General features: G+C 58.5%; 1 protein-coding gene across 1 annotated transcript; it reads right to left on the bottom strand.

Moving 5' to 3' along the window:
* Positions 1-833: 833 nt before the first annotated feature.
* FSTL3 (follistatin like 3) lies at positions 834-6,554 on the bottom strand. Its single transcript, XM_077121417.1, has 5 exons — positions 6,452-6,554; positions 5,001-5,186; positions 2,785-3,000; positions 2,215-2,442; positions 834-2,102 (listed from the first exon to the last, which is right to left on the bottom strand). The coding sequence occupies exons 1-5, from the start codon at positions 6,552-6,554 to the stop codon at positions 2,053-2,055; spliced, it is 783 nt and encodes a 260-aa protein (XP_076977532.1). The 3' UTR covers positions 834-2,052.
* Positions 6,555-14,182: the final 7,628 nt, after the last annotated feature.

Consider the following 14,182-nt stretch of genomic DNA (forward strand, 5'->3'; position numbering starts at 1 on the left):
TTCAGTTCCAAGCAATGACAAGAAAAAATAAAGTGTGACCTGACCTCTGGCTCTGGCCTTTCTCACAGCTCCAGGAGCTTCCCATGAGGCCTGGACCTCAGCTTACTTCCCACCCCATGCAGCTTCCCCTCCACCTTTACCGGTGGCCCCACGGGCAACTGAGGCCCAGTGCCCCAGGAAACCAGTGGAGACCTTCAGTCTCAAACCTCTCTGAACCGAGGACTCTTTTCTCCATCTCCGCCTTTCACCCTACACTCTAGCCAGCTCCCACCCTCCAGATAACTGAACAGACAGGAAAACTGCGGCTGGGAGGGGCTGGGTAACTCCCTCATGTTTCCCGGGGGTGGGGCCTTGTGTCACTCCCATTGGCTGGGGTGTGGCTCAAACTTCCCCGTGCCTCAGAAAATGATGACAGCAGCACCTGGCACGGATCAAATGCCAGTCACTGCGGCTAATCGCACTATTAACTCGTTATTATTGTCCCCCAATCCTTCAAGGATAGCCTTCATCCTAAGCCAGGTGGCTCCTTGGGGCTGCCCTAAGCCCCCTTTTCCTCCCCCATCCCCTAAAGCCTCTTCTCGTGCCCATACCTCCCCCTCATCTCCTTTTGCCACCCACCACCTGGAGGTGGACACTGAGACCTGTTGGGGATGGGGCATGGCTAGCCCAAGGCCACACACCTAGGTCCTCCTTGGACTCTTCCAGCCCCACCCCACCTCCACTCAACCCCCCAAATAGCACCCCAGGTCCAGAGCCAGTCAGTCCCCTAGCCAAAGGGAGGTGGCACAGAGGTTCAGAAAGAGTAGGCAAAATGGGGCCTAGACACCCCGAAGTGGTTCTTAACAGTCTTTATTTCTTTGGCAACGAAGAACCCCACAGTGGGGAGAGCTTGCCTTGGTGTGGGGCGAGCCCAGCAGCCCTAACGCTGCTTTTCTGGACCTCACAGATAAAGGCACTTGCTGGGGTCTTGGAGAAAAGTCAACAAAACTGTCCCCTGCCCCCTTCACCCCAAACTGGGGAACTGGTTCCTTCCCCAGCGGACCCCTACTCCCTCCCCATTCATCACCTGAGCTCCTCGTCTAACGCAGGCATGAGTAGGTGATGCCAGGGCTACAATTCAGATTGAGTGGGGTTGAGCAGTCTTGGGGGTATCGGGGCCCACGACCAGGGTCTGAGCTGGTGTGGCGACCTCCAAGGTATGCCAAGGGGCGAGGAGGTTCTAGTGGGAACTGGGTCTAAAGTTCTGCCAGGGTTGGCCGTGTGGACAAGGAGCCAGCTTAGAGTGCAGATATGCAGGCTGCAATGCGTCCAGCACCTTGCCCCACCCGGAGTCAGGGGTGAGAAGGGGCTCATGGGGCCCCTCCCTAAGCAGAGTCAGCCTGTGGGGCCCCCAGGCTTCCTGTTCTGGGCTGCTGCTGGCCACTCTGCATCTGATAATGCCACAGCCACACCATCACGTGGATGGCTGCCCAAAAGCCCTGGCAGGCGTCTGCAGGCAGTGAACCTAGGCACCCCGCCCCCATACCCAGGAGACACCCTGGACATGTAACATGGGGCTTTGATGGGTGTTAAGGGGGGAAATGGACAAAGGATGGAAAGCAAAAATCTGGAATTCCTGGGCCTCCACGCACTGCACACACCCAGGCAGCGCCCACCCCACCCCCAGGGCTGAGTCCAGATCCCTGCTCCATGCGTCCTGGGAGGGGAAAGCCAGCCTTGCCTCAACGTTAATCACCAGCAAGGAATTCCCAGCTCTCTCCATGGTGGTGATTAATCTAGTTAGCTCCTGAGGGAGTCTGGAGAATGGGGTGCAGGAGGCCGCAGGGGTGCCTGGGGATTCCTGCTGAAGGTGGGGAGAAGTCCCTTAAAGTTGAGGCGCTCAGCTCCACCCTTCCCTCAGTACTTCCAATATATGGGGAAGAGGGGTGGTTCCCCACGTGGACCGGGACAGGCTCTGGAATGTGTCCATGGGACATAAATTAGACTCTGCTGTGGCAATAAATAAACGGGGAGGGGAGCTGGAACGCCAGGACCAGGCCCGCCTCTGGGGGTTCAGAGGAAGTTCTCCTCCTCGGACTCGGCCTCTGGTAGCTGGGGGGTACCTGCAAAAGAGAAATAGGGGCGAGGAGCAGGGACTGAGCCCCCGCCGGCGCCCGACGCCCACCAGGACAGGCCTGTGCCCCCCAGCCCGGGTCGCGATGGCCGCGGCCGCACCTGCGCAGTTGCCCGCGTGGCGCACGCCGATGGAGCGGCCCAGGAAGCAGGTGGCCTGGCGCAGGTGGCACGAGGAGACGTAGGTGACGTTGTTGTTGCCGCAGAGCTCCTGGCCCGGGCCGGCGGGCGCGGGGCAGGGCGCGGCGCGACACACCACGCAGTGCGCGCTCCCGGTCTGGTCCACCACGCACGAATGCGGCCGCGGGCACACCACGTGCTCGCACGACTCTGCGGGGCGAGGCGGGACGCGTCGGGGGCGGACACACACCGGGAACGCGGCCTCCACTCTCCGGGCCCCTCCGACCCCTAGGCTACGACACACCCCCCTCCCTTAGACTCCCCCAAATTCTCGACCCCTCCGCCCCCCCTAGGCTTTGACCCCTCGGACTGGCAACCTCGGAGCCCGTCCGGCCGCGCCCAAACCCCGCCCACCCGACCACACCCTAAAGCCCCTCCCCGTCCCTAGAGCCCCGCCCCCACGCACTGCGGCAGCGGCCTCGGCACGTGACGCACAAGGCCTGGGTGGCCCCCGCTCCGCACAGGCCCCGCCCCCGCCCCACCCCCACGCACTGCGGCAGCGGCCTCGGTACATGACGCGCAGGTCCGGGTGGCCGCGGCAACGCGTGGCGCGCAACTCGCACTCGTCGCGGTAGGTGGCGCCGTCGGAGCCGCAGACCTGCAGGCGCGCCGGGAGCCCCGCGCAGTCAGGCGCGCATTCGCAGCGCGGGCGGCCCCCCTGCATTCGGCACGCCTTGCCCGGGCCGCACTCCACGCCCTCGCACGAATCTGCGAACACAGGACACTCGCGCGTGGGGCCGGGGCGCGAGGGCGGTCCCCGGAACCCCACAGCGCCCTTTGCTCACGCTCCGGTCACCCGGAGTCCGGGCGCCGTCGGGGCTCCAGGATCGGTTGGCAGTCGGGGATATGTATAGGGGAGGGGGGCTCCGGTTTGGGATCGGGTATGAGTCTGGGGTGCGGGCCTGCTGGGGGAGCTGGGACGGAGGCTTCGCTGGGAGTTCGGGGAGCCAGGAGTAGCCCCGCCTCCCTCCGCCCTAACCCCGCTCCTCTCCGCAGCTGACCATCCTTCTCCCGCTGACGTCTGAACCCAGATTTACGCGCGTTTCTGGAAAGGCCGGTGGGGGTCCGGCTGAGTCAACGTGGGGGGCTCCGCCCCGTTCGGACGCGAGTCTGGCGAGGGCGGGCAGCGTCTGTTCCCCGCAGCTGCCAGGACCTCCCCTGAAGAGGAGCCGCATTCCCTGGGGAGGGAGCCTCCCACTTCCCGACCCCCTCCGAACCAGGGGATCCCCAGCTTCCTTTCTCTGGCAGCCCCCAGAGCAGCCAGAAGGACCCTTTGAAATGCAAATCAGTCCCTGCTACTTCCTGCCTCCCAGGCCTGTCCCCTGCCCTTGAAGAGTTAATTTCCGGCCACCCCAGAGAGGTGAGTACCGTTAATACAGTGTGTAGTGTCTTCTCTCTCATTATACAGCCAGGGAAACTGAGGCCCGTCACAACAGTGAGTCCAGGGGAGATCCTGGCCAGACCCGGGGCAAAATCCCCAGATCTGTTGTTTGTGGATTTGGAGTACCCACTCAACACAAGCTGCTGGGTTTGTATCCTGCCTCAGTTTCCCCTTGTATAAAGTGGGGCTAATGGGGGAACCCACCTCTTGGAGGGAAATGAGAGGCTGCTTTTAAGAGAATGGCCAGTGCTGGTGGCCCAGCACCCAGGCCCCCCACGTAGCCCATACCCAGGCATGTGGGCTGCACCTGGGACCTCCTCACCCCCACATCTGGAAACACTATGCACTGGCAGCCTCAGGCAAGCAGGAAAGGAAGTGGGAAGGCCCTGAGGTCCCATCCCTGGGGCCAGAGGAATAATGGGGAGAGCATGGGTCCAGGGCCACCTTATGCTCAGGCCAGGCACTTTTCGAAATGAGTCCTCCGAGAAGCTAGAGGGGGTCTGTAGGGAGTTGGAGCATGTGTTGGTGAATTCAGGACCACCCAGCCAGGCAGATCTGGGATTGATCACACTCCAAGGCCCACCTGCCAGGACCTGACCTCACTTCATGGTCTCTACTGATGCTCTTCTTCAATACTGTCTCTGTCTGGCAAACTCCTAACCATCCCCCAACACCCCAGCTCCAGTGTCCACTTACTTCAGGTTGTGCCCCAGTGCCCCCCTCTGGTCCTCTGAAGGCTCAGCCCTGACCACAGAGGTGCCCAACCCCTCCTGAGGGTAGAGTGAAATCTTGAGTCACTCATTCATTCACTCTGCCCACAAGGAGCTCCCGGCCTGCTGGGGGATGCAGCATTTCTGAGAACATGTATTTACTGCAGATTCCTGGAATATGCACAGTTAAGGGTCCCAGTGTAGACATTTGGGAACACTGAGTGTGGGGTCACAAACCTGAATGGCCTGTCAGGCATTAAGGGTGAGCCAAGTACATATCTGCCACATGGCCTAGAGGTGGGGTGCAGGTGGGGTGGGCCATCCAGGGAGAGGGCTCGGCATTAGCAAAGGCCTAGCAGCTGGAAACCAAGGGGGGAAGTCCTTGGAGCTGCTTTCTGAATCCCTATCAACTTTGCAAGGCTAAGGCTCAGACTGTGGGAAGTCCCCCAATCTCTCTCTGAGGCCAACATCTCCTTAGCAGCCTCTACCTCCTCTTGCATACCCTTATGACGGGGAGCTCACTACCTATATTCTGTCTTCACCCACAGTGGTTGTTTCTGTTGGTGCTGAGTAGAGCAGTGCCCATTTTGCCCCTCGTCTGTGGCCCGGGGTCTCACCTTTGCAGGGCAGGCAGTGGACAAGGCCCAGGAAGCCCAGAAGGCTGATCTTGTTTCCCGGGTGGGTGAAGTTGGACCAGGCGGTATCGATGTTGCCAGAGGCACAGCACTCCGCCTGGCTCACGTCTGTCCTCAGTACCAGGCTGCAGGTGGCCTCTCGACCCTGCTGGAGCCAGCAGACACCACCTGGGGACGAGGGGCTAGTTCCTACCAGGTGGGAGGTACCCACCTGCGCCTTCTGGCCTGGCTGCTCGTGACCCCAAGGCCTTGATTTTCTACCTGGCTCTTGGTCAGAGGGGCCTGCACGCAACTGGCGCTCAGTAATTGCAGAGAGGGTGATCTGCCCTCAACCCAGGAAGGTGCCCCCACCCAGGCTCTGGTCCTCTGGGGAGCCCTTCTCTTGTCTGAGCGCCGCCCTCACACACACGCAGCTCCATCCCGGCCATGTCCATCCCCCCATCCCCCCAAAGCTCTCCCCCCTCTCTCCTCCAGGCCCCAGGCTTGGCATCCTCCCAAGTGGGCAAACCCTGGGGGGCTGGACATGGCTGGGTCAGTGGGCCCTGAGCTGCCTCTCACGCCTCTGTCCTCTGTCTAGACAGCGCCTGAGGGCACGTGGAGCCCCCTCTCCTGGCCGCGCCCCCCCCCCCTCGCCTGGCCCGCCTCTTACTCACTCCAACTTGGGAACATTCCCCTTGCATGAGCTCACCATCTCCCCGGGGACGCGGCTTTCGGGGAGGGGGCTCTGCTCCCCATTCTGTGCGGGACTGGAATGGGGCTGCTAGGTGAAGGAGCGACAGATGGCCCCCCATTTCTTCACCCTTAAATGGGGGTGGGAATGGTCACTGCCCCCATCCCTGAGTGCTCACTGGTCCCAGGCTCTCAGCTGAGCTCGCTCCTGGAACCCAACACTGTAGCAGTGCCCCTTTTTGAAAAGAGAAACTGAGGCTGGGAGTGGGGATGTTACTTGCCTGGCATCTCCCAGCAAGTGGCAGGTATGGGATTCTACCCTCCAGTCTGCCTGGGGAAGAGCTGAGGCCCCAGTGGTGGTAAAGGGTCCCGGGCCTCTCCTGGTCCATCAGTACTCAGATAGCCTGGGTTCAAATGCTGACTTTGCCACTTACAGGTGGTTTGAATCTGAGCCTCGGTTTCCCCCTCTGAAACCTGGAGACCATGAGCAGCCATTGCTGGCAGGAGCGGTAGACACTAGGTGCTCAATAAATGCCAGCGTCCTTATTACTATTACTAGTAGTAATTGTGGTAGATACTCCCGTCGCTGACCTCCTGGTGACCCTCCTTTGGGACAGGGGGAGGGGAGTCCCACACCTCCCAGATTCAACCTGCCACCACTGCCTCTAGGCCCCAGCCGTGCCCCCACATCTCCCCGGCCCGCATTCCGTGCAGGCCCACGTGGGTGGCCCGCCCCGCCAGCCCCTTCCGGCCTCCCCACTCACCGGGCGCGGGGTCCCCCGAGCCCACGGAGCCCACGAAGCCCACGGCCCAAGCCAGGGCCCCCCAGGGCAGCGGCCACAGCGGCCCCGGCGCCCCGGGACGCATGGCGAAGGCGGAGACGGCGCTCCCGCGTCGGACGCGCGGGCGGGCGGGCGGGCAGGCGGGCCGGCGGGCCGGCGGGCGACTGAGCGCGGGCGGCACCGACTTCCCTGCGCCGCTGCGGGCGCTCCCTATAAAGGTCCCGCTGGCTCCGCGCGGGGCGGGGCTGGGGCGGGGCGCGAGTGGCGGGGCGGGAGCCGGGCCTGGCCACGCGAGTGGCGGCGGGGGGCGGGGGTCCGATCTGGGCGCCAGAGAATGTGTCCCGGGAGGCGCGGCTGTGGCCGTGGGTGTGAGCGCAACGTGATGGCCTTGGGTGGGGCTCAGTGTCACTGTGGGTTTGGATCCGGGTCCCCGGTGGGTGGCCGGGATGGGGACCCCTGGTTGTGGGGCTGTGATTAGGCCAGTGAGCTAGGGGGAGCGTGGGTCTTTGGACCTGTGGCCACGTCTAAACCACATGGCCCCTTTTATGACCCACGTGTGGCCTGGGCCACCAGCTGCATGCCAGCACAGCCTGGGACCTCATCCCAAGCCAGCAGTTTTCGCACACCTGCGGGCCTTGGAGCCAATGGCATGGCCAGGTGTGAGCAAGTAGTTGTGGGGCTGGGGGTTGGGTGGGGAGACAGGGGTGCAGCCCGGGGAACCCCTATCCCCAACAACAATGTCCCAACCACAACTTCGACGGCAGCCTTGTTCATACCAGCCACCCCTTCCAGACTGCCCACGCGCGACTGGTCTTTGCCCTTCACTGCTGGGAGGCCAACCCCCGCCCCTCCACCCAGATCTTCGCAGTAAGCACACCGTGGCCATCTGAATTCCTCTGGCCCTGAAATGCCCGGGCTGCCCAAGCAGCAGTGTGGCTGGACAATCTGCAACAGTGTCATGAGGTGGCATGGGAGGTGCTGCTGAGCGGGTTACTGGTCCTTCTCTGCAACTGGACACCTGTCCTGTTTTGGGGCTGGTCTCTTCCATCATAGGGGCCCTCTGGAATTGTCAGGGCCCCCTGCTGTGCTTGGGAGTTCAATGTGGAATTGCTCTGTCTCCTTCCAAGACGGGTTCAGCTACTGGGCCTGGTGCTAGGACTGGCGAGGAGCTGGGGCAGCAGCGAGGCCACAGCAGGCCTGGTTCCCTCCTCATGGAGTTCACGGTCTGCAGGGGCGCAGACAAAAAGTACATAGACAAACAACATATAATTTCAAAGAGTGGGACATGCCAGATGGAGAAGGAAAAAGAAGGAAGTGATTGAGAGGGCCACCTCATCGCTCCCCATTACTACATTGGCCTCTGTAGGAAACTGAAGCTTCCCGGGACCCCACCTCTACATGCATGAAACTTGCCACCAGCAGGAGTCATGCCCACACCCTCTCCCTGACCTTAGGTGTCTGGCTTGACCCGTGTCTTTTGTCTGGTGGCGAGGGCCAGGCTGTTGCCCTCTGCCCCGTGGGAGGATGCCCAGCTGCCTTGGACTGCCCTTGGCCCCTGAGAGTGCCTGGGACCCTGTGTTCTCACCAAGGGTGTATGGGGGCTGGACGGTGTAACCTTGCCCAAGAGTTGACCTGCAGTGGCTTGAGTGCCCTGGTCTGGGCAGTCCAAATCAAAGGGTCATTGTCTGGGCCAGTGTGGGTTCTCAGGGTCTCTCTGGGGAAACCAAGGTTGGCTGCCAGCGGCCTCCCGCTTTCCAGCCCGGCGTCCCTCCCCCACCCACCACAGGCTCCAGCCTATGTGTTGGGTGACCTCCAGCAAGGTTCTCTCTGGGAAATCCCCTCCCCTGGAGTCCCTCACCCATTCGTCCCCTCCTCTCTACCCTGACCCAGCCCCAGCCTCACCCCTTGTGGCCCTCTCCCCTTCCAGCTGCCATGAGGCTCCTTTCCAGCTCAAACACTTGCCATGACTCCTGTTTACCCCTGCTTGCATCCCAGGCTTGTTTCCCCCAATGCTCCCGTAGGTATGCAGGCAGTGACCCCCTCCCCACCTCCAGTGAGATTGGAGCTGGGTGGGAAGGCACGTGGGCAGCTGGAAGGCCCCCCTGGCAGGGCTTGACGCAGGAGGATGTTGAAATGCAGACATGAATGTGGGGCTGAGGCAAGGCCTGGGGACAGACATGGTAGGGCATTTCATACTACGAGCGAGAGGAATCACTGCTCACGCAGGATGGCAGGATAACAGACCCTACACGACCACATCCCCATCCCGGGAGCCTGAGACCATGTCCATTTACCTGGCGAGAGAGGTCTTGCTGATGGGGTTGAGTTAGGGATCTTGAGATGGGGAGATTTTCCCATGGGCCTGATGTCATCCCAGAGGTCCTGGAAGCAGAGAAACATTTCTAGATGGGTCAGAGAGAAAGGCTTGGCCAGTCGCTGCTGGCCTTGCAGACAGAGAAGGGGCCATGGCACAGGAACTAGGAGAGGCGAGAAATGGGGTCTCCCCTGGAGCCCCCGAGCAGAACCAGCCCTGAGGCTTTGGTTTGAGGACTCCTGGCTCCCAGATCCATCAGAAAAGAAGTATGCGTGTGGTTTAAGCCTGGAAGTGCTGCAGCAGCCAACAGAGGCATCTCCTGCCCCGGGGGAGGGGGTGGTGGCCCGCAGGCTGGGTGTGCACCCCAGCTAACCTGGGCCCTGCCTGGCCAGGAACACACACAGTCAGGCACATGCGTGAAAATGGCGGTGGGTGGAGAGATGGTGACCGGCAGGGAGGTCCTGGAAGAAGAGGACACCTGGGCAGCCATGCAACCTCTCTGAACCTCTGTTTCCTTCTTTGTAACGTGGGCACAGACTCACGGGAGGGGAACTGTGGAATCTGAATGAGTACCGGGTAGGTGTTTGCCCAGGGTGGGTGCAATTGAGTCTCCTTTGTCCCCAGCTGGAGCCTGAAGCATCTGTAAAGGTAGGCACTGAGCAGACCCAGCCGGTTAGAGAAGGTCCCACGACACGCAGAGAACCAGGAGGGGGCAGCCCTGGGATTTTTGCTGGGAAAGAGACACCCATTTTCGGCCTGGACAGTGCCGTTGTGCTGTTGGACCAGCAGGAGGGCCAGCAGCCATTCCCTGCGATGCTGTTGGAGAGCCTGGTTCCAGCTGTGCCTGAAATCCTCCTCCCCAGTAAAATCACACCAGCTTAAACTGAGTTTCTGTCATTTGCAGCAGACTAAACCATGTTTCCCGTAATCCAGGTTACTTTTTTTTTTTCGGTATGCTGTATGGTGGGGGTCACATTTCATTCTTTTTGCCATGTGAGTATCCTGTTATTGCAGCACCATTTGTTGAAGTTTTTGTTTGTTTTGGGAAGTGCACAGGCTGGGAATTGAGCCCAGGTCTCCCCCATGGCAGGCAAGAATTCTACCACTGACCTACCTTTGCACCTCACCCCCCCCCCCCCCCCCCCCGCCCAGGTTACATTTATTCGATTGGAGACTTTAGAGCCTGGGGCAGAGTGTTCTCGGGGGCTGTAGGACCCATACCCTGGGATGCCAACTTTGCCTCCTAGACACAGCTCTCGGCCTGGTCCAGAAGCCTCTGCACTCTCTCATAGGGCACGTGGTGGTGCTAACTGAGGCCCAGTTGTGGCAGACTATGTGGGACCATTCTCAGCAGAGCTGGTCTTGTAACAGCCCCATCTGCAGTGGCCCTCAAGCACCACCCAGGCTCCCTGTGGCCCTCTGGATGAAGCCTGGGTTTGTCGGCCTGGTTTTGAGGACTTTCCTGCTAGGCCTGCTCCACCATACCCCTTCTTCCAACACCCTTCTGTGCCAGCCTCTAAGGGCCCTGCCCACAGCCTGCTGCCCGCTGTCCCATTTTGCTCGGAATCACGCAGCCACATTTGTGAGAAGAGGCCAGCCTCCACCGCAGGCCCAGAGGTCAACCCTGACTGGCCATGATGGGTGGCCACGGTGCCCATCGTCCCTCTGACGAGATAATGGTTTAAGCACAACCACGGTACCCACCTTTTGTCAATGGCACGAGGGGAAACCTCCTCTTAAGGAGAAGGAAATATGGACACGATACAGATGACGATGTGTGAAGATGGAGGCCAGGGCTGGAGGGACTTGGCCGCAGAGGCTGGAAGAGTCTGGATGGGGGGTGGGGGGCGGTGATGTCCCGGGTTTGTCCCTCGGACCTCCTACACTGGGAGATGGCCCAGGCTGACGGCCCCAGGGAACTGAGGCAGGGTCTCACCAGGCCTGACCCAGGAGGGGGCCCCATCGTCAGACCCCCTGCCCTGTCACCCCCCTCCCCTTAGTGCTCTTCTGACCCCAAAACGTGCAGCTGGGGAAAGCAAAGGGGCAAACTGCAAACAAGTAATGCTGCTTCGTCCTTTGTAGAATTTTTGGCAGTTTTTCTGTGAATTGGGAATTATCTGAAAGAAAAGGTTAGGGACTCAGAGCAGCCTGCACATATGTTGCTGTTTATCGCAGTTTCGTTCACAGTCGCCCTGAAAGGAAAGCGTCAATGGGAGGGAGATGGACAGGCCGTGCCCCACCTGGATGAGGGAATATTATGCAGCAATGATAAAGAGCAGCGAGCCAGCAGGCTGCAAGGAGACACGAAGGAAGCTTCGTGTTTCTTGCTTGGTGAAAGAAGCCAGCCTGGAAAGACCCTAATCTCACAGATGGGACTCCAACCCTGTGACATTCAGATCCGGGAGGGCTGAAGAAGGAGAGCCCAGGGATTTTAGGGTCAGGGTAGAGGTGTGATGGGATGTGAGGTGGTTGTCAAAATCCAGAAACCTCTCCCCAGGTCTGCTTTTTTTAATTCTGTATCATGGGGGTCACATTTCATTCTTTTTCCATGTGAGTATCCCCTTATTGCAGCACCATTTGTTGAATTTTTGTTTGTTTGATTTTTCATTTGTTGGTTGGTTTGTTCTGTGAAGTGCAAGGGTCGGGAATCGAACCCGGGTCCTGCATGGCAGGCGAGAATTCTACCACTGAACTACCTTTGCACCCCACACCCCTGGTCTACTTTTTATTATTATTTTTTTAAGTTAGCAAGAACTGAAAAGGAGACAGTGGAAGGGGGTCTCCCCCACATTCTAATGGCTTCTTCCTCCGGAAGCAGAATAAAGGGCCCCTGAACCTGCAGTTCTGAGCTAAGAGGGAAGGGGCTCAGGCTGGGGTTGGGCTTGGTGGGGTGGGGGTGGGGTCTTCGGGAAGGGAACAGCCTGGGTCTCATGCCGGGGACTCCAGAGTCCACGGACTAAATGGTCATTTCAGCAGAACACGGAAGAATCGAGGGCCTTTCACTTCTTACTGGACTTAATTTATCTCCAAACTGAAGAAAGAGCTAACAAGCAAGCAAGCAGACAAAGAGCAAGGCAGCAGATTTCTACAACCGAGTCAAAAACAAACCATAAGGGTGCACGGGTGGTTCAGTGGTAGAAAACTCACCTGCCAGTCCGGACACCTGGGTTCGATCCAGGCCTGTGCACCCAATGTGTACACACACACACACACACACATCATACACACAAAAAATTAGAAATAAAAAAAAGAGAGACCACAAACCAAAAAGTATCAACAACAAACTAAAAAAATTAAAAACAAACCAACAACTATAAATACAAAGCAGACAAAAAAAAAAGACAAAAAATATAAAGAAAAAAGTAAAAAGCAAATGAAACAATTGGATAAACAGAAGTAGAGGGTTTTTGTGACATGGGGAGATGACTGCTTCATCCAGCCCCTAAGACCCCACAGGTCTCTCCCTAAGGCTTTATTTGAAACCAAATCTGTGGGTCCACAGAGCCATGTGCTAGTTTAGAGCTGCAGATCCACCAGGTTCGACGGGATTGAAGTCCTTTTCAGTTCTTGCTAACTTAAAAAAATAATAATAAAAAGCAGACCGGGGGTGGGGGGTTCAAAGGTAGTTCAGTGGTAGAAAGTCCCATGGATCATAAACTCAAAAGAAGATCTGAAAGCTCATCTGGAAAAGTAAATTGGCAACAAGGACGTGAGCCAGGAAGATGTAAGAAGGTTACTTGTCTGAAAGGAGCTCATGGGGCTCCGGTATACAGCCAACTTGGACTCAGCACAGGCTGGGAGAGAGGCATCCGTGGCGTTCCTTATGGGCTCTCCTCACTGTGTCCTCATGTAGTGACAGATGAGATAACTGAGGCATGAGCAGATCAACTGGTCCTGGGGTGTTGGGACAGAACTGAAGAGGTCAGCACGGTTGGAGAGGGAGGAAAAGGCGTAACCATGGACCCCTGGGATTTAACGGGGCGGTGAACTCCCACTCCAGCTCCAGAACCCAGGCTTAAATCCCTCCAGAGGGGCATCTGCGTCTCCCACACGTGGGGGGCCCATGGTCTCAGCCACATCTGACCCCACAGCAGCAGCCGTGAGGTGCATACTCCACGCAAAGAGACAGTTGAGGGCCTCTGAAACTCAGGGCTTCGTGCATAGCTGCTGTGCACTTGGGTTCCAAGCCTTTGCATTCAAGACCCTTTGTATGCAGGTTCCAACCAGCTCCTATGCATTCCTCTAAACCCTGGCTCCAATACCCCCTTCCCAAGGAAACCCTGTCTCCCCAGGCAGAGACCTCCTGGGGCCCCACCTTCTGGACCAACTTCAAAGGCTGGGGGTGATAACGAACAAAAGTGGTGGATTCTCTGTCTGATCCGTGCAACAGCCAATCAATGACACTGAGGTTTCAAAGAGAGAGAGTTTAATGCTGGGCACGAAGCAGGAGATGGCCGATCAGCCCCAAAACCTGTCTCCCCAAGTCTAAGGAATTCAGGGTTTTTAATGAATAAAAACAAGTGGGGGTGGAATTGTTGCCGTTACAATAGTGAATAATGGCTAGAGTGACCATCAAAATAGAAAATATAAAAAGGGGAGACTGAGTTTCAGTAATTTCAGCTAACTTCTGCCTATTCTACACTCTAGAAAGAAAAACAGCTAGATAATGATTTAGTAATCATAATCAGTTGTTAATTCTTCATTTCTTGCCTACAGGGGTGTCTGCATCTGGCTTTGTCTCTCCTCCGTTCTGGAATCTGTCCAGGCCACCATTGTCCTTACTTGCCTGGGTCTGTCGTTTTCCTGGCGTGTCCTTGCACCCAGCCCAGAGCTCGGCATGCAGTGGAGGCTCAATGAATGTCTGCTGAATGCATAAAGAAAGGAATGCAGGGTTGGGCCAGAGCTAACCTCAAAAATGATCTCGGGCCACATAGGACGATGGTCTGATTTATGTCGGTTATCTTGAGGGAGGAGGGGGCTTGGGTGTCCTGCCCCCTCCTCACCCCCGAGGCCAGGGTTGGGGGTAGGGGTTGGGGATTGGGTTTGTCAGGCCCCAGGGCACCATGGACACAGTCGTCAGGACCTCTTTTGTCCCCTGGGTCAAACTGAGGCATACAGAGCCTCCTTCCATCCAGGAATGGGTCTCCTGCCTGCATTCATTCGGCGAGGGCTCTGGGAGAGCCCATGGGTGCCGGGCACTCTAAGGGTCCTGCCGGGAGCCAGACGCAAAGACCCCTTCTGCCTGGGGCCGGCCATACAGTTTATCAGGTGGAAATAACTGCTATTGAGGAGGGAGTAAAGAAATGCCGCGCGCGGTGACAGTGGGGCAAAGACAAGGTCGAGGGAGGATGATGGTGCCGCGGGCGGGGGGCGCTGCCAGTGCAAAGGCCCGGAGGTGG

Source organism: Tamandua tetradactyla, chromosome 11 (genome assembly GCF_023851605.1).
Source record: "Tamandua tetradactyla isolate mTamTet1 chromosome 11, mTamTet1.pri, whole genome shotgun sequence".
Classification (NCBI taxonomy): domain Eukaryota; kingdom Metazoa; phylum Chordata; class Mammalia; order Pilosa; family Myrmecophagidae; genus Tamandua; species Tamandua tetradactyla.